The 26,838-nt window shown below is 47.6% G+C and overlaps 1 protein-coding gene across 2 annotated transcripts; it reads right to left on the reverse strand.

Annotated features, from left to right (window-relative positions):
• Positions 1–263: 263 nt before the first annotated feature.
• Positions 264–26,780, reverse strand: LOC144501752 (pyrroline-5-carboxylate reductase 1, mitochondrial-like). 2 transcript variants are annotated; one of them, XM_078225737.1, is made up of 8 exons: positions 26,690–26,780; positions 26,467–26,576; positions 13,413–13,483; positions 11,409–11,588; positions 5,505–5,726; positions 2,999–3,091; positions 1,916–2,079; positions 264–668 (listed from the first exon to the last, which is right to left on the reverse strand). In XM_078225737.1, exons 2-8 carry the CDS (start codon positions 26,531–26,533, stop codon positions 527–529), a joined length of 939 nt encoding a protein of 312 aa, XP_078081863.1. In that variant the 5' UTR covers positions 26,534–26,576; positions 26,690–26,780; the 3' UTR covers positions 264–526. The 2 variants fall into 2 exon arrangements, with proteins under 2 accessions (XP_078081863.1, XP_078081864.1); XM_078225738.1 differs by having other exon boundaries at positions 26,676–26,694.
• Between the last annotated feature and the right edge of the window lie 58 nt (positions 26,781–26,838).

The raw sequence follows: 26,838 nt of genomic DNA on the forward strand, positions 1-26,838 counted from the left end.
GAAGGTAGTGCGGTTGATCTCGTGTATCGGGACTTACAAAGAGCATTTGTCATCGGGAGTGTCATATAATAGACTTGTTAGTGGATTTGAAGTCCATGGAATTAAAAGGCCCAGTGGTAGCGTGGAAGAGAAAATGGGCAAAGGACAGAAAGCAGAGGAACAATTGGCTATTATATCAAGAACATTCACAATCAACAGGAGTCAGTTGGTTTTGTGCATTTGGGAACAGTCAGGAAGGGAATAAAAAGAGATGCAACTCAGACTGCCATAGAAATACATCCAATGTTATTTTGTACATATACAGTGCACATATTAACCATTGGTCCGAACAGTAATTGTCTGTTCTTACCTTCATATCACATTTTTAACAAACTCCAGATTCAGGACCAGTACACTGTGCTTACAAAAACAAAGTCCTTAATCGCCATTTAATGCATTTCAATCTGTCGTCTGGCAACACTACTCATGTTTCGCCCTGGCCGGCCCATCCAACTCCAATAGTCAGTCTTAGTGTAGAGTTCAGTATTTATTGCTGCTTGTTTCCGGGGTATTTATTGTTGAAGAGGCTGATGCCAGCTTTGGAGGCGGTCTTTTTCACCTTGTCCAAGGTGGTCTTTTTAATGGCAGCAGGGGAAACCGTCTCTTGGTCAGCCAGACACTGCAGCTCCCTGAACACACAGAAAGGCAGAGATTCATAAACAAGTGCAAGAGCAGGTCGAGGAACAGGTGGGGTAAATTCCCATAGCGTGCAGTTAAATGGCTGCCCTACAGCTGGGTCCTACAATCTCTTTACCTAATACATGCCTCGCGAAAGCACAACCTCCGTCAAAAAACGGTGGCACAATGGTTGGCGCTGCTGCCTCACAGCACCAGGGACCCGGGTTCGATTCCCGGCTTGGGTCACTGTCTGTGCAGAGTCTGCACGTTCTCCCTGTGGTTTTCCTCCCGGTGCTCCTGTTTCCCCCCACAGTCCGAAAGACCTGCTGGTTAGGTGGATTGGCCATGCTAAATTCTCCCTCAGTGTGCCCGAACAGGTGCTGGAGTGTGGCAACTAGCGGATGTTCACAGTAATTTCACTGCAGTGTTAATGTAAGCCTATTTGTGACACTAATAAATAAACTTTAAACAAGTGACGCATTGCAGTAATCACGCAACCAGATTGTTGTTGAGAGTTGTTAGTTAGTGAGGAGGTAAGGAGCAGCAAGGGAGCTGGGAACCCAGGCTAAAGAAAAGTATTTCCCCAAATTAACCCAGTAAAACAAACAAACAAACAAACAATCTTAAGAGAAAGAGGCCACCTTGCTGAGAATTTCTTTTTTAAATACAAAATGTTATATAAAATATATACAGTTGTTAATGATGACACAACTGCAGCTTCAGCCTTCATTAGACTTCAAAACAGACAGCACAGTGGGTTAGCACTGCTGCCTCACAGCGCCAGGGACCCGAGTTCAATCCCGGCCTTGGGTCACTGTCTGTGTGGAGTTTGCATGTTCTCCCTGTGTCTGCGTGGGTTTCCTCCGGGTGCTCCGGTTTCCTCCCACAGTCCAAAGATGTGTCGGTTAAGTTGATTGGCTGTGCTAAATTGACCCTAGTGTGAGGGATTAGCAGGGTAAATATGTGGGGTTACGGGAATAGGGCCTGGGTGGGATTGTGGTCGGTCCAGACTCGATGGGCCAAATGGCCTCCTTCCCCACTGTAGGAATTCTATGATGTTTGGTGGACGACATTCCTAAGGAGAGCAATCAAACCTCCAACGGGAGCATCTGACTTCCCACAAATTGGAAGCAAAATCCACACCATGGCTAAATATTATTGGGATTTAGTTGGCAAGCTCACAAGAGGGATTAGGGTTGACTTACAGTTCAGTAGGGGCAGGAGCTGGGGGTGGGAGGGCAGGGGAAGCCACACTCACCTCGTTCTTATGCAGGAAGCCTCGACAGCATTGATGAGCAGACTGCGGAAGCCCCCACTCTCCAGGAAGTGAATGGCGTGGATTGTTGCTCCGCCTGGTGAACACACGTTGTCCTTCAGCTGCCCAGGGTGCTGCTCCGACTCCAGCAGCATCTTAGCTGCTCCCTGTGTCAAGAAAAGATGACAAAATACACTGACAAGCTTCACAAAATCCTTCGTGATTTAACACAAAACGTTCAGTGCATCAAAGTTGCTGAAAATATTGTCAAGGCTTGGGCTGGATGTTATAATGGACTCATCCGAATGGAGCAGCCCAGCCTTTTATTCCAAATGATTGTGGGCGGTCACCCACAGACCACTTCACCGAGTCGGTGACAGAGAGTGGAGGTGCTGGTGAGAGAGAAAGAGAAAGAAAGAGAGAGAAAGAGAGAGAAAGAGAAAGAAAGAGAAAGAAAGAGAAAGAAAGAGAGAGAAAGAGAAAGAAAGAGAAAGAAAGAGAAAGAAAGAGAAAGAAAGAGAAAGAAAGAGAGAGAAAGAGAAAGAGAGAAAGAGAAAGAGAAAGAGAGAAAGAGAAAGAGAGAGAAAAAGAGAGAGAGAAAGAGAGAAAGAGAAAGAAAGAGAGAGAAAGAGAGAGAAAGAGAGAGAAAGAAAGAGAGAGAAAGAGAGAGAAAGAGAAAGAGAAAGAGAGAAAGAGAAAGAGAGAAAGAGAGAGAGAAAGAGAGAGAGAGAAAGAGAGAGAAAAAGAGAGAGAAAAAGAGAGAGAAAGAGAAAGAAAGAGAGAGAAAGAGAAAGAGAGCGAGAAAGAGAGAGAGAAAGAGAGAGAGAGAGAAAGAGAGAGAACGAGAGAGAGAGAAAGAGAGAGAACGAGAGAGAGAGAAAGAGAGAGAACGAGAGAGAGAGAAAGAGAACGAGAGAGAGAGAGAGAAAAAGAGAGAGAAAAAGAGAGAGAGAAAAAGAGAGAGAAAGAAAGAGAGAGAGAAAAAGAGAGAGAAAATAAAATTAACAGAGCTTTATCATGTGTATCAGTCACATACTGTGGATTAGTATTCAGAGTTTGAGAAAAGACACAATGGGGTTTACTGACCAGCAACGCTTGAGCACCAAGTCGAACAGCCAGTCTACGAGTGAGTCCCATCTTCACCCCACCATCTGCCAGGGCATCTATAGCTGTGAAAGCCTGGAAATAATCATTAATAATAATAACCTGACGGAAGGTGCACCCTTCACCTTATTTATGCAAGGCCGTGAGATTCAAGTCGCCCAAGTTAACAGGCCGGATTCTCTGACCTCTCCCGCAGTCGGGATTCTCCGGTCCGGCTGCAGTGAACGGGGACTTAGCTGAGCGCGGAATTCCCCGTACTCACTGGCAGCAGTGTCGGAGGGTGAAAAGCTGGATAATTCCAGCCAACATCTGCAGATATTTGTTTGGAAAAGAATTCCAGGGATCTGCCAATAGCTGTCCGTGTGTGGACAGGATAAAATTCAACAAATATTTCTTCTGTTCAAACAGATTTTAGTTTAGTCACAGAATATTTTATCAAGACAACGGAGGAAAAGCCACAGTTTTTACCAGGAATAACTGACATGCAAAAACAATTCCTACCACAAGCTTCTTTTAAATGTGATTTTACATATTCAGAAATTATACAGAATTACAATATAGCGACAGGCCATTCAGCCCAACTGTTCTAGCCACTGTTTACTCGCCACACAAACCTCCTCCCCCCCCTTTCTTCATCTTCCCCCCATCACCACAACCACCTGGGAATTCACCCCCATCTTTCATCACAAGATTGTTACAGCGCAGGAGGCCATTCGACCCACTGTCTCTGCTCCGGCTTTCTGAATGAGCAATACACCTGGTGCCACTCCCCTCTAACCTTGCACATTCTCCCTTTTCAGATCATAATCCTATTCCCTCTTGGCTGTCCCGAATGACCCTGCCTCCACCACACTCTCAGGCAGTTAATTCCACATCTTAACACTCGCCGTGTGAAAAAGGTTTCTTCTCATGTCTCCAATGCTTCTTTTGGCAGTTAACTTACATCTGCATCCTCCAGGTTCTCGATCCTTCCACCAATGGGAACCATTTCTCCCTGGCTACTCTAACCAGACCCATCATGACGTTGAACTGTTTAAAAAAAAACATATTCCTTCCTGGGCGGCACGGTGGCACAGCGGTTAGCACTGCAGCCTCACAACGACCTGGGTTCAAATCCAGCCTTGGGTCACTGTCTGTGTGGAGTTTGCACGTTCTCCCCGTGTCTGCGTGGGTTTCCTCCGGTTTCCTCCCACAGTACAAAGATGTGCAGGTTAGGTGGATTGGCCATGCTAAATTGCCCCTTAGTGTCAGGGGGACTAGCTAGGGTAAATGCATGGGGTTATGGGGATAGAGCCTGGGTGGGATTGTGGTCGATGTGAACTCAATGGGCCGAATGGCCTCCTTCTGCACTGTAGGGATTCTATGATTCCTCAGAGATACAATGCCAATGTGCAGAGCAGATTATACAGTAAATGGCAGAACCCTTAAGAGTATAGATAGGCAAAGGGATCTGGGTGTAGAGGTCACTGAAAGTGACAATGCAGGTGGATAAGGTAGTCAAGAAGGCATACGGCATGCTGGGGTATTGAGTTTAAAAATTGGCAAGTCATGTTGCAGCTTTATAGAACCTTAGTTAGGCCACACTTGGAATATAGTGTTCAATTCTGGTCGCCACACTACCAGAAGGATGTGGAGGCTTTGGAGAGGGTACAGAAAAGATTTACCAGGATGTTGCCTGGTATGGAGGGCATTAGCTATGAGGAGAGGTTGGAGAAATTTGGTTTGTTCTCACTGGAGCGACGGAGGTTGAGGGGAGACCTGACAGAAATCGACAAGATTATGAGAGGCATGGACAGAGTGGATAGTCAGAAGCTTTTACCCAGGGTGGAAGAACTCAATTACTAGGGGGCATAGGTTTAAGGTGCGAGGGGCAAGGTTTAAAGGAGATGTACGAGGTAGATCTTTTTACACAGAGAATAGTGGGTGCCTGGAACTCGTTGCCAGGGGAGGTAGTGGAAGCAGATACGGTAGTGACTTTTAAGGGGCGTCTTGACAAGTACATGAATAGGATGGGAATAGAGGGATATGGTCCCCAGAAGGGTCGGGGGTCTTAGTTAAGTCGGGCAGCATGGTCAGTGCAGGCTTGGAGGGCCGAAGGGCCTGTTTCTGTGCTGTAATTTTCTTTGTTCTTTGTTCAGACAGGACAAGCCCTAATGCATCGCCTTGCTCAAAAATCAATTCAATTCATGGTTTCCAGACATGAGACATACCAGATCCAAGCTGACTTGAACAGGTATTACACCTCATCTTGTGCATGATCTTAGCCAGAAGGCCTTCGTGATTTTGAATACCTCTCCCCTCAATCTTCTCTTTTCCAAGGAAAACAGCCCCAGCTTCTCCAATTCATCCTCAGAACTGAAGTTCCTCATCCCACGCATATCCAATAACCCTGTAGGAAGTTATCGGGTTTCCACCCCCGACCCCCACCCCCCTTGGCTTCCTTCCAAATCTGATTGGTGCGTTCTGTGCCCAAGGGCTTGGTACATACATAGGCAGGGCCACTGCCACTGAGCCCAGTGACTGCATCGATCAAATCCTCCTCCACCTCCACACAGTACCCAACGCTGGCCATCAGCTGCTCCAGCAGGTGCCCATCTTCCACTGCTGCGTGCGTTCCCGTGGCGTACACTGTGGCCCCCTCGCGTACAATCACAGGGGTGTTGGTCATTAAGCGGATCACTTTCGGAAACTCACGCACAATGGACAGTTTCTGTAAGACCAAGCAACGCCGTGAGAAGAGTGACAGGGTTACATTGCAGCACAGAAACAGGCCATTCAGCCCAACTGGTCTATCCCAGTGCCCTGTCACACCTCTTCATCTAATCGGATCATTATATCCTTCGGATCTGATCTCCCTCGCGTGTTTATCTAGCTCTGTCTTAGATAAATCTCTGCTGTTTGTTCGTTAGATGCTTCTTTGGAAAATGTAGATGAATTCCTTCAACATAAACTGTTCAGAGACTAACTGAAGAGTGAGTGATAATCAGACCAGTGGGAGTTCATTAACTTGGGAATAAATAGTGCCAATTAGTTTATGGATGATTTGTACCACAACTTCATTTAAACATAACTTTTTTTTATTCATTGGATTGAAGTTTTTAAAAGTTTTAAAGTTTATTTATTATTGTTACAAGTAGGCTTACATTAACACTGCAATGAAGTTACTGTGAAAATCCCCTAGTTGCCACAGCGCCTGTTCGGGTACACTGAGGGAGAATTTAGCATGGCCAATCCACCTAACCAGCACGTCTTTCAGACTGTGGGGGGAAACCGGAGCACCCGGAGGAAACCCACGCAGACACGGGGAGAACGTGCAAATTCCACACAGACAGTGACCCAAGCCGGGAATCGAACCCAGGGACCTGGCGCTGTGTGAGGCAGCAGTGCTAACCACTGTGCCACCGTGATGCCCCTGCGGATGTGGGCATCTCTGAAAAGGCCATCCCTAATTGCCCCCTGAACTGGGGGCAGTAAATTTAAAACAGTTGAAGAGAAACTACTTCCCCCAAAGGGTTGTGAATCTGTGGAATTCGCTCCCCCAAAGTGCGGTGGATGCTGGGACAGTGAGTAAATTTAAGGAGGAGTTAGACAGATTTTTAATTGGTAATGGGTTGAAGGGTTATGGGGAGAAGGCAGGAGAATGGGGATGAGGAGCATATCAGCCATGATCGAATGGCAGAGTGGACTTGATGGGCAGAATGGCCTAATTCTGCTCCTATATCTTATGAAATGAATTGCCATTTGAGAAGAGTATTTAAGAGTCAGTCACATTGCTGCGAATCTGGAGTCACATGTAGGTCAGACCAGGCAAGGGCGGCAGATTTCCTTCCCTAACGGATATTAGCGAACCAGAAGGGTTTTAATGACAATCAACAATGGTTTCACCATTAGACATTTAATTCTAAATTTTACTGAGTTCAAATTTCACCATCCGCTATGATGGGATTTGAACCCGGGTCCCCATTACCCTGAATTGCTATTCCAGTGACAATACCCCTACACCACTGCCTCCCCATCTACCGTCATATCCCTGGATATGATTACCATTCCGGAATCTATTGATCTCAGTCTTAAATCATCCAATTGTTCCAGCACCCACTGACTTTTGGGGAACAGAATTCCTGGTTTCTCTCAGCCTGCACACTGTGACAAAATTCCTGCAGTAGACTTCAGGAAGTGAGAGGTAAGGGATGAGGAAACATGGCTTATTGCAGTAGATGGTGCAGATTACAAAAAAGGAGAGAGAGCAATGACTGAATGGCCTCCTTCTGTGCCATAAATGACTCTCTGACTCAAGGACGTTCAGGAAGAATAGAAGAAGCTGAAGCTCTCGATCAGACATTCAGTAGAGAAAGCAGATTCTGGGGACCTGCCTAACAAGATGTTGTGGTGGAGGTTTTTCAAGTAAAGAGCTACACAGCAGTTAGCACAGTGGCCTCATAGTGCTAGGGACTGGGTTCAATTCTGGCCTTGGGTGACTGTGCGGAGTTTGGACATTCTCCCCCGTGTCTGTGTGGGTTTCCTCCGGGTGCTCTGGTTTCCTCCCACAGTCTAAAGGTGTGCAGGTTAGGTGGATTGGCCGTGCTAAATTGCCCCTTGGTGTCCAAAGATGTGTAGGTTAGGGGGATTAGCGGAGTAAATTTGTGCGGTTGCAGGGATAAAACAAGGGGTGGGGCTGGGTCAGACACTCTGTCAGAGAGTTGGTGCAGACCCAATGGCCTCCTGCTGTACTGTAGGGATTCTATGATTCTATGAATAGAATAGGCTTTGCAACACAGAATCTGGGAAAATACAGATGTGATTTTAACAGAAGATTTCAACCATGGGAATGTCCCCAAGTGGACTCTGATTTGGAAAATATAAAACATAGGGCGGAATTTCACCGGCGCATCCACCCAAGGTTCGTACGGTCCCACCTAAGGCCAAAGGAGAACATCGTTCTCTGAGCCTCGTCCGCCCCCGGAATCAGGGTGGGCGTGCCGGTACAATTCTGGCCATAAAAGTAGCTTCGATGCCCATTTCCTCAAGGAAGGCTGTTCTCAGGCTATTAGCTATTAGGAATTGATCAGACATTGTATAATAGAGTGATCGAGGATTCAACAAACCCGAGGACCAACGCCAAGCTTTACAATTTTAATCATAGAATCCCTACAGCGCAGAAGGAGGCCATTCAGCCCATCGAGCCTGCACTAACAACAATCCCACCCAGACCCTATCCCCGTAACCCCACATATCTACCTTGCTGGTCCCCCCCTGACACTAAGAGGCAATTTAGCATGGCCAATCAACCTAACCCGCACATCTTTGGACTGTGAGAGGAAACTGGAGCACACGGAGGAAACCCACGCAGACACGGGGAGAACGTGCAGACTCCACACAGACAGTGACCCGAGGCCGGAATTGAACCCGGGTCCCTGGCGCTGTGAGGCAGCAGTGCTCGCCACTGTGCCACCGTGCCATGATCAAAGGTTAAGTACAAGTTTGGGAGGTATAGCTCGGAGAACAGCCTAATGGAGGTAGTTATTTATTAGCCTCAGGAAGAGGAAAGATTAAAAGTCTTCAAAAGCCACACTGAGCATCAAGCAGGAGAAATAACATGCGCAAGGTGAGCAGGCATTACAAAAAGCTACCCTACACTGATCAAGGCCATTGTTAGAAATCGGTGAAAGAATCATGAGTTTACAGGGACAGAGAGAGGGGAAGCTCACTGGGAAAGAAGGGAAGTGGAAAAGGAAGGAAAATCTTTCCACAATGTACTACCAGGCTTCAAGAAAATGGAATGTAGAGAACTGTCGAGCATCAGTACCTGATACTTTGTGCAAAGGATGCTTCATCTTTTCAGGGTAACCAACACTAGACAGTAAATGCAGCCATCCCAATATAATCCACGTCCGTTCCCTGGAATGGTCTTACAGCCAAGGTGCAGCTACAATCTCCAGCCAAGTCATGTTCGGAATTCGAAAGGAAGCCAACTTTCATTTTAGTTATTGTTCCACTAAGATGAACGGCACAGTGGTTAGCACTGCTGCCTCTCAGCACCAGGGACCTGGGGTTCGATTCCCGGCTTGGGTCACTGTCTGTATGGAGTTTGCACATTTCTCCCCGTGTCTGCGTGGGTTTCCTCCCATATTCTGAAAGACGTGCTGGTTAGGTACATTGACCCGAACAGGCACCGACCGGACTGTGGCGCCTGGGGAAATTTCACAGTAACTTCATTGCAGTGTTAATATAAGCCTTACTTGTGACTAATAAATAAACTTTTAAAAACTTTACTTTGGACAGAAGGACCTCCCTCATCTGTCTCGCTTCCAAGTAGTGCCTGACCCCAACATTTGAAAATGGCAACAATGTTCCAACAAATGAGAGTCTCGGAAAGGATCTTAACCAAATTAATAATAAAACTTCATGAGGTTATACTTGCATGGACTTCAAAAGTATAATTTGATACGAAATGAGTGGAGGACTACCAATTCACAAGAATTACTCGTTGCCGTGATGGGTCACTCAAGACATTTAAAGGACGCTTTCTAAAAGTTGCCCAGAGGGATTGCAGTTGTTTAGAATAATCAGTAGCGTTTATTACACTCTATTTTGAGACATCCGCCTCTATTGTTGTCGGACAGTTGCCTTATTTTCAACTTCTAAAAAAGTAATGATATTAATAGGCAATTAGTCCTTAACTGGTTGATTGCAAGGTGTTCAGAGAGTGACTCATTGCCTACACTGTTTAGCACCCACTGGTGTTTCCAAATTTAGCCACCCAAATCACCGAATCTTTCTCTGCTTCTTGCCATTGTTGAGGTCATAAGAATTAATCATCTACTTCTCCTTACACATTGCTCTCGACCCAACAATTCATCACACCTCCCATCCATTGACTCCGTCTGCACTTCCCGCTGCCTCGGAAAAGCAGCCAGCATAATTAAAGGCCCCACCCACCCGGGACATTCTCCCTTCCAGCTTCTTCCAATGGGAAAAGGATACAAAAGTCTGAGGGCACGTACCAACTGACTCAAGAACAGCGTCTTCCCTGCTGCTGTCAGACTTTTGAATAGACTTACCTTGCATTAAGTTGATCTTTCTCTACACCCTAGCTATGACTGTAACACCACATTCTGCACTCTCTCCTTTCCTTCTCTATGAATAGTATGATTTGTCTGTATAGCGCACAAGAAACAATACTTTTCTCTGTATACTATCGGGCGGCATGGTGACACAGTGGTTAACACTGCTGCCTCACAGCGCCAGGGACCTGGGTTCGATTCCTTGCTTGACTCACTGTGCAGAGTCTGCACATTCTCCCCGTGTCTGCGTGGGTTTCCTCCCACAGTCTGAAAGACGTGCTGGTTAGGTGCATTGGCCATGCTAAATTCTCCCTCAGTGTACCCGAACAGGCGCCGGAGTGTGGCAACTAGGGGATTTTCACAGTAGCTTCATTGCAGTGTTAATGTAAGCCTACTTGTGACACGAAATAAACTTTAACCTTCTGTGACAATAATAAACCAAATCAAATACACTGAGCAGAGCCCTCCCTTAAGCATTCACATTCAATTCACAACATCAATGTGCTGGCCCATCGGGACAGGCGGATTCTCCTGCTGTTTGAAACACAGGGTATTCAGATCAGGAAGTGAGAGTTCAGCACTGGAAAACCACAGTCTGCGTGCATATTCATTCACCAACCGGGCTGAAAACTGCACCCAAAATTATTCAAGTGTAACCGCACAATTGAATACAAAGACTATTATTTGGCAGTACAGATTGTTCTGTACAAATCACTTCCCTCAACCACAAAATAAGCAGGTCAGCTGGGTTACTCATCACATTGCTCTTTGTGGGACCTTTGTGTCTAAAATGGTGCCGGCACACCACCCCCCCCCCCCCCCCCCCAAACAAAAAGTCATTCATTAATGTCTATGGCTGTGCGGGTTAGGTTGATTGGCCATGCTAAATTGTCCATTAGTGTCAGGGGGATTAGTGGGGTAAACATGTGGGGTTATGGGGATAGGGTCTGGATGGGATTGTGGTCGGTACAGACTTGAAGGGCCGGATGGCCTCCTTCTGCGCTGTAGGGATTTCTATGATTATGTGCAGCGACGTGGACTATTTGAGGAACAATTGGTATTTATAGAATTGTGTAGCACAGGAGGAGTGTATTCACCCCAGCGAACCTGTCTGAAACTGAACCTGTCTGAAAGAGCTAATCGCTTTTGACCTGTCCCCCATACGCTTATTTCATTTATCAAATAATCCACGTATCTTTAAGTTCTTCCTTTTAAAATGTACAAGGATGAAAACATTTCAGCAAATATTATAAATCACAATCAGAGACCATCCGAATTCACAGACCCACTGTCATTTTAGTGAACAAAATCTCAGAAAGAATTCTCACCTTCTCTATGGAGCTAATGGTGACTCCAGCAGCACAAGACACAACTAAGTGACGTTCTTCGATATCCGGAGCAATCTCATCCAGCACGAAGGGGATAATGGGCGGCTTGACGGCCAGAAACAGCACATCACTCTTTTGAACAGTCTCCTTGTTGCTCAAGGTAAAATTGACACCAAGCTTCTACGAGACAGAATTTAAAGAAAATAATGAGAAAGATTGGAGTGAGGGAGCATTTCACACAGTGCCACGGACCCTCGGAGTGGCACTCCCTGCACCCACATTTCTGAATCGCTTCCCTCGGGTTAAAACACAATACGATGTTTAAATTATGGGATAGGAATGGATATTCTGTCCGATTACCTTTATGACATTTTAACCATGTGATCACAACCACTGATCTGGACCCTGTGAGCTCAGGAACTCCAACCTTTTCCAGCAACAGCTATGACAAAACAAAAGGTCATGGGAACATTACTGAGATAGTCAGACCCCGGAGTCCAAAAATGCGTCAAGGGACCTGGGTTCGATTCCCGGCTTGGGTCATTGTCTGTGTGGAGTTTGCATGTTCACCCGGTGTTTGCATGGGTTTCCTCCGGGTGCTCCGGTTTCCTCCCACAGTCTGAAAGACGTGCTGGTTAGATGCATTGACCCGAACAGGCGCCGGAGCGTGGCGACTAGGAGAATTTCACAGTAACTTCATTGCAATTTTAATGTAAGCCTTACTTGTGACTAATAAATAAACTTTATTTTACTTTACTCCACCTCTCAATTGGACCATGGCTGACCTATACTTTCAATTCCATCTTTCTGCTTTGGTTCTGAAACCCATAATATTATTGCCTACAAAAATCCATCAATCTTAATTTTCAACTAAGCCTCCCCCCCCCCAAACCTAGAGGAGAGAGTTCCAGATTCTTCGCTAGCTTTTTGTGGGAAAAAGTGTATTCTCACATCCCCCCAAATGCCCTCACTCTGATGTGAAGGTTACGCCCCTTTGGGAAGAAATTGCTCCCCATTTGAAATCTAAGAAAGCTGCCTGATGATAAATAGACTCATGCAAGCCTTGGGTTAAGACCAGACCTCACATCTAAAAGTTTAAAGTTAAAGCTAAAGTTTATTTATTAGTGTCACAACTAGGCTTACATTAACACTGCAATGAAGTTACTATGAAAATCTCCGCCACCTGTTCAGGTACACCGAGGAAGAATTTAGAATGGCCAATGCACCTAACTAGCACGTCTTTCAGCCTGGGGGAGGAAACTGGGGCACCCGGAGGAAACCCACGCAGACACAGGGAGAACGTGCAGACTCTGCACAGACAGTGACCCAAGTCAGGAATGGAACCTAGGTCCTTGGCGCTGTGAGGTAGCAGTGCTAACCACTGTGCCACCCACCCATCTGGTGATGCCTTTTTGTTTATACAGGAGAACGGACCATGAGGAAAGTTTAGGAAGACATAGCGGAAGTGTCGGTGCCTCCCTTTTGATCCTTCACCTCAAAGTTAGACACAAATCAGAATCTGCTTCCCTCTCCCACTTTCTACATTTTAGCAGCGAGACTGGAAACACAACACCCATTTTGATTACTTGCTAATTATCTATATGTGGGACTATACTGATTACATTGGATAACAGGTTCCAGTAACCAAGAACAGCAGATTATTAAATGAAGAGCGACAAGTTTGTTTGATTTTCCTGCCACCTTTCCAGCTTGATATTTAGATCTTTAGAAGGGTCTGTGCACGAGAGGGCACGATAGCTCGCCTGCTTTCTGCAGAGGGCAACCATTACATGCTTCTTTTAGTTGAGTCGATATCTTTTGGAGTTTTAGCAAACTGCTCCCGAGCAAACAAGATCCTTTAACAAAAACAGAAAGGGCTGGAAAATCTCAGCAGGTCTGACAGCACCTGTGGAGAGAGAATAGAGGCAGCGTTTCGAGTCTGGATGACCTTTCGAAGGAGACAATGTTACAGTGAATTGTTAAAGCCAGCATGATGATTCTTACCCTCAAGCCTCCGACAGTGGGTAAATCCTGGTCTGGCGAACTTGCTGTAATCTTGTGCGCAGCTAAGACACCTGAGGATGTAAAAGCACGTTTCAGAAAATTAAGTTTAAGTAAATGGGGGAGGGGGGAGGGAGGGGGAGGTGAAAGAGCACCATCCAAACTAATCCCACATTCCAATTCTTGGCTGCAGCCCTGTAAGTTTTGCCAATTCTGATGCATATCCAAGTACTTTTCCAAATGCAATCAGGGTTTCTGCTTCAACCGCTCTCTCAAAGTGAGGTCCAGGCTTTGGGTTGAAATAATTGCTCCCCACACTGCCTCTAATCCTTCCAGCAAGTACTTTGAATCTGTGCCCCTGTGAATTGAGCTGTCTGCAGAGGGAAACAGATCCTTCTCATCCTTTCTATCACTGCCCACAATAACGTTATACACCTCAATTAAATTATCCCCCCCCCCCCTCAGCCACTTACGTTACAAAGTGATAATGCCAGCCTATCGCCCTCGAGATTAACTTTTCATCAGAATGGTCACATTCAGAATTGAAACTCTGGGTTGCTAGTCTATGACCTCAGTGCTGCTAACTCTTCAATATGTACCAACGTGGCAGCACAGCGGTTAGCACTGCTGCCTCACAGCGCCAGGGACCCGGGTTCAATTCTGGCCTCAGGTCACTGTCTGTGTGGAGTTTGCACATTCTCCTCGTGTCTGCGTGGGTTTCCTCTGGGTGCTCCGGTTTCCTCCCACAGTCCAAAGATGTGCGGATTAGGTTGATTGGCCATGCTAAATTGACCCTAGTATGTGGGGTTACGGGAATAGGACCCGGGTGGGATTGCAGTCGGCACAGACTCAATGGGCCGAATGGCCTCCTTCTGCACTGTAGGGGTTCTATTCTAAACACCGAAAATTGGGACGGGGTTTTCCAGTTGGTCCGCCCCGAGACTGGAAATTCCTGCCCGAGGTCAACGGACCTTCAAACGGTCCGTCAAATTATCCATCTCAAGCCCGTGACAATGCCCGCAGAGGGCGGGACTGGAGAATTTACCCCGAGGTGTCAGCCGGAAACTCTCTCATTTCAGGTTAAAGGTCATCCTAACTACAACAACAACATTGCTTCACAATGCTCAAGAAGGAATCAACCCAATCGACATTGACATCTCAGTCAATACAGCAAACTAGAGTTCTGTTTATATTCTCCCCAGGAACGTTACCAGCTAACCAACTGCTCCAGCAACACAAAATGAGCAGCGAGGGGCCCGTCACCCACTACAAAATCAGGCGGCAGACCCCCCAAACCTATAGGTGGGGGAATGGCGCTAGGTGAATTGCTCATACAGTGAGCCAGTACAGACACAACAGGCCGAGTGGCCTCCTTCGGTGCTGCAACAATTCTGCAATTTCTCGGAGCCCCAATGAAATAACATTTTTAATTGGCAGGGCCTGCGGCACCTTTGGGGTCAGTTAATTGTGACACTGCCGTGTCTGGAGCAGATATCCTGCCCCATGAACTGCCAGCCAGTGACCACAGTTCAGCGATGCCACAGAACGGTAGCTTCTGCCAGTATTACCCTGGGGTCTTCCCAGAAGATCGGCAATGGATGCTCCGGAGACAGGCAAGTGGGGCAGGATGAGGTTACCAGTAAGGGATACACCGACTGGGGGATGGGGAGGGTATTGGGTCAACAATAAGGAGCAACCCCTTCCTGATGCCAGCTCCCTCAAATCAGGCACAAGGGGCCTGAGGAGGAGGCACCTCCCCACCCCACCTTCTACAGATACACCATTGAAAGCATTCTTTCTGGTTGATTTTTGGTATGGCTCCTGCTCTGACCAAGACCGCAAGAAACTACAAAGGGTCATGAATGTCGCCCAATCCATCACCAAACCAGCCTCCCATCCATTGACATTGCGTATACTCCCCGCTGCCTCAGCGGCACGGTGGCGCAGTGGTCAGCACTGCTGCCTCACAGCGCCAGGGACCCAGGTTCAATTTCAGCCTCGGGTCACTGTCTGCGTGAAGTTTGCACGTTCTCCCCGTGTCTGCGTGGGTTTCCTCCCACAGTCCAAAGAGGTGTGGGTTAGGTGGATTTGCCATGCTAAATTGCCCTTGGTGTCAGGGGGATTAGCAGGGTGAATGAGGGTTACGGGAATAGGGCCTGGGTGGGATTGTGGTTGATACAGACTCGATGGGCCGAATGGCCTCCTTCTGCATGTAGGGATTTTGTGATTTTTATGAAAAGCAGCCAGCATAATCAAGGACCCCACGCACCCCGGACATTCTCTCTTCCACCTTCTTTGGGAAAAAGATACAAAAGTCTGAGGTCACGTACCAACCGACTCAAGAACAGTTTCTTCCCTGCTGCCGTCAGACTTTTGAATGGACTTACTTTGCATTAAGTTGATCTTTCTCTACACCCTGGCTATGCCTGTAACACTACATTCTGCACTCTCGCGTTTCCTTCTCTATGTATGTTATGCTTTGTCCGTATAGCGCGCAAGAAACAATACTTTTCACTGTATGTTAGTACATGTGACAATAATAAATCAAATCAAATCATGCCCAAGACAATTGCAGGAAACTCCAATAGGATTTGTTGGGAGATCTTCTCGGATGGGGAGACACTGCCCGCCACTGGGTGAATACCAGCCGCAATGGTACAAACCCTCCAACTCTCCTTCAGTGACTACTTAAAGACTTTAACTGGCCTCTGTCCCGGAAGGACAAGCTACCCATCCCAGATGTTATTGGGGCGGGGGGGGGGGGCTTCATGTAGCTTGTAATTTACCCAAAGTTCAGGTGTTGCATTTTCCAGCACCCCACTCAAGATAATTTCACACTCATGACTGTTGTTGCTCATGTTCTGAAGGAGCTTCACTTGAACTGTGAATTCATCCGAGAACCCCTACAGTACAGAAGGGGGCCATTCGGCCCATCGAGCCTGTACCGACAACAATTGCACCCAGGCCCTATTCCAGTAACCCCACACATTTACCCTGCTAATCCCCCTAACACAGTAAGAAGTCTAACAACACCAGGTTAAAGTCCAATTTGCTACCAAATAAACCTGTTGGACTTTAACCTGGTGTTGTTAGACTTCTTACTGTGTTTACCCCAGTCCAACGCCAGCATCTCCACATCACGAATCCCCCTAACACCAGGGTCAATTTAGCATGGCCAATCAACCTAACCCGCACATCTTTGGACTGTGGAAGGAAACCGGAGCACCCGGAGGAAACCCACGCAGACACGGGGAGAATGTGCAAACGCCATACAGACAGTGACCCGAGGCTGGAATTGAACCCGGGTCCCTGGTGCCGTGAGGCAGCAGTGCTAACCACTGTGCCGCCCATCCTGTACCCAAAGCTCAAGAAAGCACAACATCTACTGACCACCTATTGTTGTTACCAGAGGAAAAAAAAAAGATAGTTTCCTCACTACAGATGCAAGGTTCCAGTGTTCTCTGCTTCGAACTCTGTTTAAAAGGTACTTTTTGGTACAGAAAATGCAGACCAGTTTCTCTGCTCCAAACAAAAATCTGCTCAGCATTCTTCTTATCACCCTGTAGTTCCTGGTCCACTGCAGCACTGAATGTAAAAATGTCCCCCTTGTCTTCACATTCCTCCATGGCCTCACCTCGAGCTATAATCCCCCTGCGCTTTACAAACCCTCCAACTCTCCCCAATCTCCTCTCACACTGGGCTTCTGCATCTTTCCCTCTCCCTGTCCCACCGTTAGCTGCAGACAACCTTCAGTCACCTTGGTTCTTACTCCCTGGAACTTTGCCCATCTCCAAAAGAACAAAATCATTTCTTAGAGTGCAAAAGGGGTCAATGAATAACTCAGCCTCGGTGTTGTCACACACATTTCTATGTAGCTGCGTCTCATAACACTGGGTTAATCAGCGTGATGGAATTGACCTTTACAAACTTGTCAATCAGATTTTAAGTCATTGCACCAAAATATCCCACACCATAACTCATTGCTGCTTTCTGTACAACAGCTTACATTAATAGTGCCTTCCACGCCAGAAGCCTTCTCGCACAGTGGTGGCTCGAGGAAAAAATACCAACTCAATTCCATTATTAAAAATGGGAGGTAGGAATAGATATGATGTGGAGATGACGGCGTTGGACTGGGGTAAACACAGTAAGAAGTCTCACAACACCAGGTTAAAGTCCAACAGGTTCATTTGGTAGCAAAAGCCACAAGCTTTCGGAGCGCTGCTCCTTCGTCAGGTGAGTGGGAGTCCTGTTCACAAACAGGGCGTATAAAGACACAAACTTGGTAGGAATAGACCAGGAAACTATAAGGCAGTCACTCTAAACTTGGTGGTGGGGAAGTTACTAGAAAGAATTCTGAGGGTCAGAATACGTCAGCATTTGGATAGACAGGGATTAACCAGGGATAGTCAGCATGGATTTGCTAAGGGGAGGTCATGTTTGAGAATTTTAATCAAATTGTTTTGAAGAAGTTGATGAGGGTAACACACATTTGATGTGGTCTATATTGACTTGAGCAAGGCTTTTGATAAGGTCTCTCGTGGCAGACTAATCAAGAAAGTGAGGGCCCATGGGATCCAAGGCAAAGACAAAGATCTTTGTTGGCTGGCATGGATACGATGGGCTGAATGGCCTCCTTCTGTGCTGTAAATGACCATGAATCTAGGGGGGGGGGGGGGGGAATAGACTAGCAAGGCTGGCCAAATTTCAGTCAAGGCACGTTTAAAAAGTGAAGTTTAGAAGGAGGTTTTAAACAGTAGGTCTGAAATAGTGGAACACGCTGCTTTACTAGTATTGATCAGGAGTAGGCAGCTAATACTCCGAGTGACAGAATCAGATTTCACAGGCAGGAGCGAAATGCAAATTGAATTTCTTTATCGTCTCATCAACTGTCAGTGAGCAGGTGTTTTGGAGTTGTTTTACATAGACTGTGACGTGTTTCCCTAACCCTCAGTTACGGTGCTGCAATTTTAAGTAACTCACAGCAAACTCACATTACGATCCACATATAAATTAATTCAAATGATTATCAGAGTTCAGTGAGGAGTTCTTTCACATGGGAGCTTAATATCAGCTGGCTGAAGACAGGAGTTGGAGAGCTCTGTTTACAGTGGGTGCTGGGGCGGCACAGTGGTTAGCACTGCTGCCTCACAGCGCCAGGGACCTGGGTTCAATTCCCGGCTTGGGTCATTGTCTGTGTGGAGTTTGCACGTTCTCCCCGTGTCAGCGTGGGTTTCCTCCGGCTACTCCGGTTTCCTCCCACATTTTGAAAGACGTGCTGGTTAGGTGCATTGACCCGAACAGGTGCCGGACTGTGGCGACTAGGGGAATTTCACAGTAACTTCATTGCAGTGTTAATGTAAGCCTTACTTGTGACTAATAAATAAACTTTACTTTGATACCACAAGATGAACAAAGAACAAAGAAAATTACAGCACAGGAACAGGCCCTTCGGCCCTCCAAGCCTGCATCGACCATGCTGCCCGACTGAACTAAAATCCCAAGAACAAAGAAGAATGAAGTTGGTATCTGGAGAGTGGGCCAGGCTGCAGGAGACGGTCGGAAATCAGAGACAGACTTCAAGGACTAGGCTGTTGTTCACATGTTGGATGTTAAGCAGCAGCCTACCTGGGATGACAAGGATTCTCCGGAGATTCCCACCCAACTTCAATGGACCTTTACATGGTCCACCCCCCCAACCTAAGGCTGTGTCCTCAGCCCCTTACTATACTCCTTATACACCTATGACTGTGTGGCCAAATTTCCCTCCAACTCGATTTTCAAGTTTGCTGACGACACCACATAGTGGGCCGGATCTCAAACAATGATGAGACAGAGTACAGGAATGAGATAGAGAATCTGGTAAACTGGTGCGGCAACAATAATCTCTCCCTCAATGTCAACAAAACAAAGGAGATTGTCATCGACTTCAGGAAGTGTAAAGGAGAACATGCCCCTGTCTACATCAACAGGGACGAAGTAGAAAGGGTCGAGAGCTTCAAGTTTTTAGGTGTCCAGATCACCAACAACCTGTCCTGGTCCCACCATGCCGACACTATAGTTAAGAAAGCCCACCAATGCCTCTACTTTCTCAGAAGGCTAAGGAAATTTGGCATGTCAGCTACGACTCTCACCAACCTTTACAGGTGCACCATAGAAAGCATTCTTTCTGGTTGTATCACAGCTTGGTCTGGCTCCTGCTCTGCCCAAGACCGCAAGGAACTACAAGAGATCGTGAATGTAGCCCAATCCATCACGCGAACCAGCCTCCCATCCATTGACTCTGTCTACATTTCCCGCTGCCTCGGCAAAGCAGCCAGCATAATTAAGGACCCCACGCACCCTGGACATTCTCGCTTCCACCTTCTTCCGTCGGGAAAAAGATAAAAATGTCTGAGGTCACGTACCAACCGACTCAAGAACAGCTTCTTCCCTGCTGCTGTCAGACTTTTGAATGGACCTACCTTGCATTAAGCTGATCTTTCTCTACACTCTAGCTATGACTGTAACACTACATTCTGCACTCTCTCGTTCCCTTCTCTATGTATAGTATTCTCTGTCTGTATAGCGCACAAGAAACAATACTTTTCACTATGTTAATACGAATCCCGGCTCGGGTCGCTGTCTGTGTGGAGTTTGCACATTCTCCCTGTGTCTGCGTGGGTTTCCTCCGGGTGCTCCGGTTTCCTCCCACAGTCCAAAGATGTGCGGGCTAGGTTGATTGGCCATTCTAAATTGCCCTTAGTGTTCCGGGATGCGTAGGTTAGAAGGATTAGCGGGTAAATATGTGGGGATAGGGCCTGGGTGGGATTGTGGTTGGTGCAGACTCGATGGGCCGAATGGCCTCTTTCTGCACTGTAGGATTCTATGACATGTGACAATAATAAAACAAATCAAATCAAACCCACTAGAATTCCAGTGGTGGACAGAATGGGAGAATTCCGGCCGTCATGTTAAAACTGCCCAAAAGTCCAGAGGCTTGGGTCATGTGACGTGACGCATCAATGGACTCATCATAGCTTAATCAGTTTGTGCGCTTCTGGCCAGAATCCATCGTTTCCCCCTTAGGAGAGAGAGAGAGAGAGAGACACACACGCGGTGGCTGTAACTAGTTTCAGTCACTCCCTTTTGCGATAGTTCAGGTTGGGCAGCCAGCTCCTCTTCACTTCCTCTGCTTGTGTTAATTACGAGGGGCCTGTACAGGGAGGTGTGAGATTCCACAGGCTGAGAGAGGAATTCCTTTTTGTTCTTGAGCTGCTGGAGCTTTCCAGAAAGTGTGGTCAGTATTCTGGTCAGGTGACCTTAAGTGCTATACAAAGCATACCGTTCAGAGTAAAGGGGACAGTGAAGGAAAGGAGGGGATGCAGAATCCAGTGTTACAGTCATAGCTAGGGTGTAAAGAATAGAACCTTATTAGAGTATTTGAAAGAGTTAGAATAGAGCTTTAAAAGCATAGTGGCACGGTAGCACAATGGTTAGCACTGCTGCCTCACAGCGCCAGGGACCCGGGTTCAATTCTGGCCTCGGGTCACTGTCTGTGTAGAGTTTGCACAGTAAGGAGTCTCACAACACCAGGTTAAAGTCCAACAGGTTTATTTGGTAGCAAACGCCACTAGCTTTCGGAGCGTTGCTCCTTCGTCAGGTGAGTGGGAAATCTGCTCATAAACAGCAAACAGGGCATATAAAGACACAAACTCAATTTACAGAATAATGAATAATGATTGGAATGCGAGTCTTTACAGCTAATCAAGTCTTAAAGGTACAGACAATGTGAGTGGAGAGAGCATTAGCACGGGTTAAAGAGATGTGTACTGTCTCCAGACAGGACAGCCAGTGAGACTTTGCATGTCCAGGCAAGTTGTGGGAGTTACAGATAGTGTGACATGAACCCAAGATCCTGGTTGAGGCCGTCCTCATGTGTGCGGAACCTGGCAATCAGTCTGCTCAGCGACTCTGCGCTGTCGTGTGTTGTGAAGGCCGCCTTGGAGAACGCTTACCCGAATATCAGAGGCCGAATGCCCGTGACCGCTGAAGTGCTCCCCAACAGGAAGAGAACACTCTTGCCTGGTGATTGTCGAGCGGTGTTCATTCATCCATTGTCATAGCGTCTGCATGGTCTCCCCAATGTACCATGCCTTGGGACATCCTTTCCTGCAGCCTATCAGGTAGACAATGTTGGCCGAGTTGCAAGTGTATGTACCGTGTACCTGGTGGATGGTGTTCTCACGTGAGATGAGGGCATCCGTGTTGATGATCTGACACGTCTGGCAGCGGTTGCTGTGGCAGGGTTGTGTGCTGTCGTGGTCACTGTTCTCCTGAAGGCTGGGTAGTTTGCTGCGGACAATGGTCTGTTTGAGGTTGTGCAGTTGTTTGAAGGCAAGAATTGGGGGTGTGGGGATGGCCTTGGCGAGATGTTCGTCTTCATCAATGACATGTTGAAGGCTCCGGAGGAAATGCCATAGCTTCTCCGCTCTGGGGAAGTACTGGACGACGAAGGGTACTCTGTCCACCGTGTCCCGTGTTTCTCTTCTGAGGAGGTATCGCAAGGGGGATAGAATATAAAAGCAGAGACGTCTTGTTGCATCTGTACAGGGCATTGGTGAGGCCGCAGCTGGAATACTGTGTGCAGTATTGGTCCCCTTATTTGTGGAAGGATGTATTGGCCTTGGAGGGAGTGCAGAGAAGGTTCACCAGGTTGATACCAGAGATGAGGGGTGTTGACTATGAGGAGAGACTGAGCAGATTGGGTTTGTATTCGTTGGAATTTAGAAGGCTGAGGGGGGATCTTATAGAGACCTATAAGATAATGAAGGGGCTGGATAGGGTAGAGATGGAGCGATTCTTTCCACTTAGAAAGGAAACTAGAACTAAAGGGCACAGCCTCAAAATAAAGGGGGGTCAGTTTAGGACAGAGTTGAGGAGGAACTTCTTCTCTCAGAGGGTGGTGAATCTCTGGAATTCTCTGCCCACTGAAGTGGTGGAGGCTACCTCGCTGAATATGTTTAAATCACGGATAGATGGATTCCTGACCGGTAAGGGAATTAGGGGTTATAGGGATCAGGCGGGTAAGTGGAACTGATCCACTTCAAATCAGCCATGATCTTATTGAATGGCGGGGCAGGCTCGAGGGGCTAGATGGCCTACTCCTGTTCCTATTTCTTATGTTCTTATGTTCTTAGGTCGGTGTGGTTTTTCGCTGTGGCGCGTCGGAACTGTCGATCGATAAGTCGAGCGCCATATCCTGTTCTTATGAGGACATCTTTCAGCGTCTGGAGGTGTCTGTTGCGATCCTCCTCATCCGAGCAGATCCTGTGTATACGGAGGGCTTGTCCGTAGGGGATGGCTTCTTTAACGTGTTTAGGGTGGAAGCTGGAGAAGTGGAGCATCGTGAGGTTATCCGTGGGCTTGCGGTACAGTGAGGTGCTGAGGTGACCGTCCTTAATGGAGATGCGCGTGTCCAAGGATGCAACCGATGTACCGGGCGGCACGGTAGCACGGTGGTTAGCACTGCTGCTTCACAGCTCCAGGGACCTGGGTTCGATTCCCAGCTTGGGTCACTGTCTGTGTGGAGTTTGTACATTCTCCTCGTGTCTGCGTGGGTTTCCTCCAGGTGCTCCTGTTTCCTCCCACAGTCCAAAGATGTGTGGGTTAGGTTGATTGGCCGTGCTAAAAAAAAATTGCCCTTAGTGTCCTGAGATGCGTAGGTTAGAGGGATTAGTGGGAAATCTGTAGGGATCTGTGGGTAGGGCCTGGGTGGGATTGTGGTCGGTGCAGACTCGATGGGCCGAATGGCCTCTTTCTGCACTGTAGGGTTTCTATGATTTCTATGATTCCGGAGAGTAGTCCATGGTGAGTCTGATGGTGGGATGGAACTTGTTGATGTCATCATAAGAGTTGTTTCAGTGATTGCTCACCATGAGTCCAAAGGAAGAAAATGTCATCGATGTATCTAGTGTATAGCATCGGTTGAAGGTCCCGTGCGGTGAAGAAGTCTTGTTCGAACCTGTGCATGAAGATGTTGGCATATTGAGGTGCAAATTTGGTCCCCATGGCTGTTCCGTGTGTCTGGATGAAGAACTGGTTGTTGAAGGTGAAGACATTGTGGTCCAGGATGAAGCGGATGAGTTGTAAAATTGCATCTGGAAACTGGCAGTTGTAGGCGTTGAGTACTGAGGCAGTTGCAGCAATGCCATCATCGTGGGGGATGCTGGTGTAGAATGCCGAGACATCCATTGTGATGAGGAGTGCTCCTGGTTCAACTGCTCCATGTGTGCTGAGTTTCTGTAGGAAGTCCGTAGTGTCACGACAAGAGCTGGGGGTTCTTTGTACAATGGGTTTCGGGATGCCCTCGACGTAGCTGGACCTCACACAGGGTCCCATTGCCCGATACGATGGGACGGCCGGGTGTGTTTGCCTTGTGAATCTTCGGGAGGCAGTAGAGATCTCCAACGCGAGGAGTACGTGGGATGAGAGCACGGAGGGTGTTCTGAAGGTCCAGATCAAAGGTCTTGATCAGAGTGTTGAGTTGACGGGTGTGTTCTTTGGTCGGATCTGTGGGTAATTGTCTGTAGTGTTCCTCGTTGTTCAGTTGTCAGTACACTTCTTTGCAGTAATCCGTTCTGTTCAGTATGACAATGGCCCCTCCTTTGTCTGCTGGTTTGATGACAATGTTGCGGTTGGTCTTGAGAGCGCGGACGGCATTGCGTTATGCTTGGGTGATGTTCGGGGCCGTCTTGTGAGAGCGGCTGATGAATTTGGTGTTGACGCACCTCCTGATGGCCTGGGCATACATGTCAAGTCGAGGGCAGCGGCCATCCGGAGGGGTCCAATTCTTCTTCGGATCTCTCTGTCGGCTGTTCCGGTTCATTGGCTGTCTCATTGCGTTCACTGTTGGCCTCTTGGGGTTTGTGGAAGAACTCCCGCCGCCTCATTCGCCTGATGAATTCCTCGGTGTCTGCTGCGACCACATCATGTATAGAGTTTGCACATTCTCCCGTGTCTGCGTGGGTTTCCTCCCACAATCCAAAGATATGCAGGTTAGGTTGATTGGCCATGATAAATTGACCTTAGTATCAGGGGGGGGTTAGCAGGGTAAACACGTGGGGTTACAGGAATAGGGCCCAGATGGGATTGTGGTCGGTGCAGACTCAATGGGCCAAATGGCCTCTTTCTGCACTGTAGGGATTCTATGATTCTAGAACAAGAGTTAAAGGTAGAATTAGAGGGTATGCTGGGGACAGCTCGCAAGAGGTCCCCTCACTCCAGCGCCATCTGCCTAGGGCAGTGATGGGCAAACTAGGCTAGTGAGTGGGCTGCATGAGTGGCCATCCTTCATCTCAGTGGGCCACAAGTTTGAAATCAGGCTTCTTCACTAACCATGACCCCATGAATAAGATTAATTACATTTAATACACACTGAATATTTCATAGAGTTATAGAGAATGCTTAATCATTTATAGGTTAATAGAACAGTCATCAACGTCAACTGGTAAAAACAAAATAAATACTTACACTTGATTGGACACAGAGGGAGCGCACGGCTCTCACAGTCAATGTTGTGAGCAATCAGCTCACTTCACTTGCCCTTGTTTTACACGTATCACTTCAGTCATACTGGTAGGAAAAAAAACTACGCGAATGGAAATCAGAATGTGGCAACCCTGCGTGTGGGCAACAGTCAACAAAATCTCTCGTGGCCACACTTAGAACGTTGATGGGCCACATGTGGCATCTAGGTTGCCTATCGCTGGCCGAGGGCAATGGCTTGGGAATGGATGGTGATGACATGCTGGGGAGAAGGGGCAAGGGAAGGGGGTGGGAAGGACATGGACATGGCAGACTGGGGAGGAGAGAGGGCAACAAATTGGGGAGGGAATTGAGGGAGCTGAATTTGTGACCAAGATCAATAATTCTGCCATCACTTTCCCTTGGATTGAACTGAAAGGAGCAGGGAATAGTCCCAGATTTGATGTCAGACACAGTGTGTAAATGGTCAAGAAACGGAGGTGGGAAGTGAGACCATCAGTAGACCCCTTACCTGATATATGTTCAGAGACAATTTACTCCTGCAATCAACCTGGCCAATTGGTCATGGGACACAATCTGGGGTCCTTGATTATGCTGGCTGTTTTTCCGAGGCAGCAGGAAGTGTCGACAGTGTCAATGGATGGGAGGCTAGCACCCACCCCAGACATACTCTCTTCCACCTTCTTCCATTGGAAAAAGATACAAAAGTCTGAGGTCACCTACCAACCGACTCGAGAACAGCTTCTTCAGACTTTTGAATGGACCTACCTCACACTAAGTTGATCTTGCTCTACACCCAAGTTACAACTGTAACACTACATTCTGCACTCTCTCCTTTCCTTGAATCATAGAAACCCTGCAGTGCAGAAGGAGGCCATTCGACCCAGTCAAGTCTGCACTGACAACAAGCCCACCAATGCCCTATCCAAGTAACCTCACCTATTTACACCACTAATCCCTCTGACCTACACACCTTTGGACACTAAGGGGCAATTTAGCATAGTCAATGAACCTAACCCGCGCATCTTTGGGAGGAAACCAGAGCACCGGGAGGAAACCGACACAGACACGGGGAGAACGTGCAAACTCCACACAGACTGTGACCCAAGCCAGGAATCGAACCCTAATCCTGGCGCTGTGAGGCAACAGTGCTAACCACTGTACCACTAGGAGGAAACCTGAGCACCCGGAGGAAACCCACGCAGACACAGGGAGAATGTGTAAACTCCACACAGGTAGTGACGCAAGCCAGGAACCAAACCCGGGTCCCTGGAGCTGTGAGGAAACATTGCTAACCACTGTGCCACCCTTCTCTATGAACGGTATGCCTTATCTGTATAGCACACTAGAAACAATACTTTTCATTGTGTATTAATACACGTGGCAATAATAAACTAAATCAAAACCTCTGTATTAAATGCTGAGGTCCTCTGTTGCTAAGCAAGGGACACAACCACAAGTCAGACTCTCAGCAACATTCCCCAGTGAGCAGTGAAGATAGGGTGATGAGAATACTCCGGCAAGCTCTCACCTGCAGCCGTGAATCCCCGGGCTAAAGCGAAAGCCAACTGGCCCGCTCCAATGAATCCGACACTCATTGCTCTTTGTGAGAGCGATCCGGAAGCCGTCCGCAGCCCTTACCTAGAACACAAATGAAGAGTCAGTTACCCTGCCCTGTGGTGGGGTGTGGGGGCACAGAGAGAGTCACAGACACAGCCTGGGGTGGGGTAATACACCCACAGCCCTCCCAGCACCTTTCACACAGATCCCGGAAACCCAGCGCAGCCAACGTGGCTAAAGCAGATCTGTCAAAGCAACCCAACTTGTTACTCCGCCCAGACTGACGGCCACCTCTACCAATAAGCTTGGGAGCTGTGACTCGGACCCGTCCCTCTGCCCGACA

Source organism: Mustelus asterias, chromosome 12, assembly GCF_964213995.1.
Source record: "Mustelus asterias chromosome 12, sMusAst1.hap1.1, whole genome shotgun sequence".
NCBI classification, from domain to species: domain Eukaryota; kingdom Metazoa; phylum Chordata; class Chondrichthyes; order Carcharhiniformes; family Triakidae; genus Mustelus; species Mustelus asterias.

What these genes read in the sequence shown, in the direction of transcription:
- LOC144501752 (XM_078225737.1), bottom strand. Translation starts at nt 26,533, where the DNA reads ATGAGTGTCGGATTCATTGGAGCGGGCCAGTTGGCTTTCGCTTTAGCC. An exon ending in CCGGGGATTCACGGCTGCAG is followed by an intron (nt 13,484 to 26,466) that starts GTGAGAGCTTGC and finishes TTACATCCTCAG; the next exon opens with GTGTCTTAGCTGCGCACAAG. An exon ending in CCACTGTCGGAGGCTTGAGG is followed by an intron (nt 11,589 to 13,412) that starts GTAAGAATCATC and finishes TCTGTCTCGTAG; the next exon opens with AAGCTTGGTGTCAATTTTAC.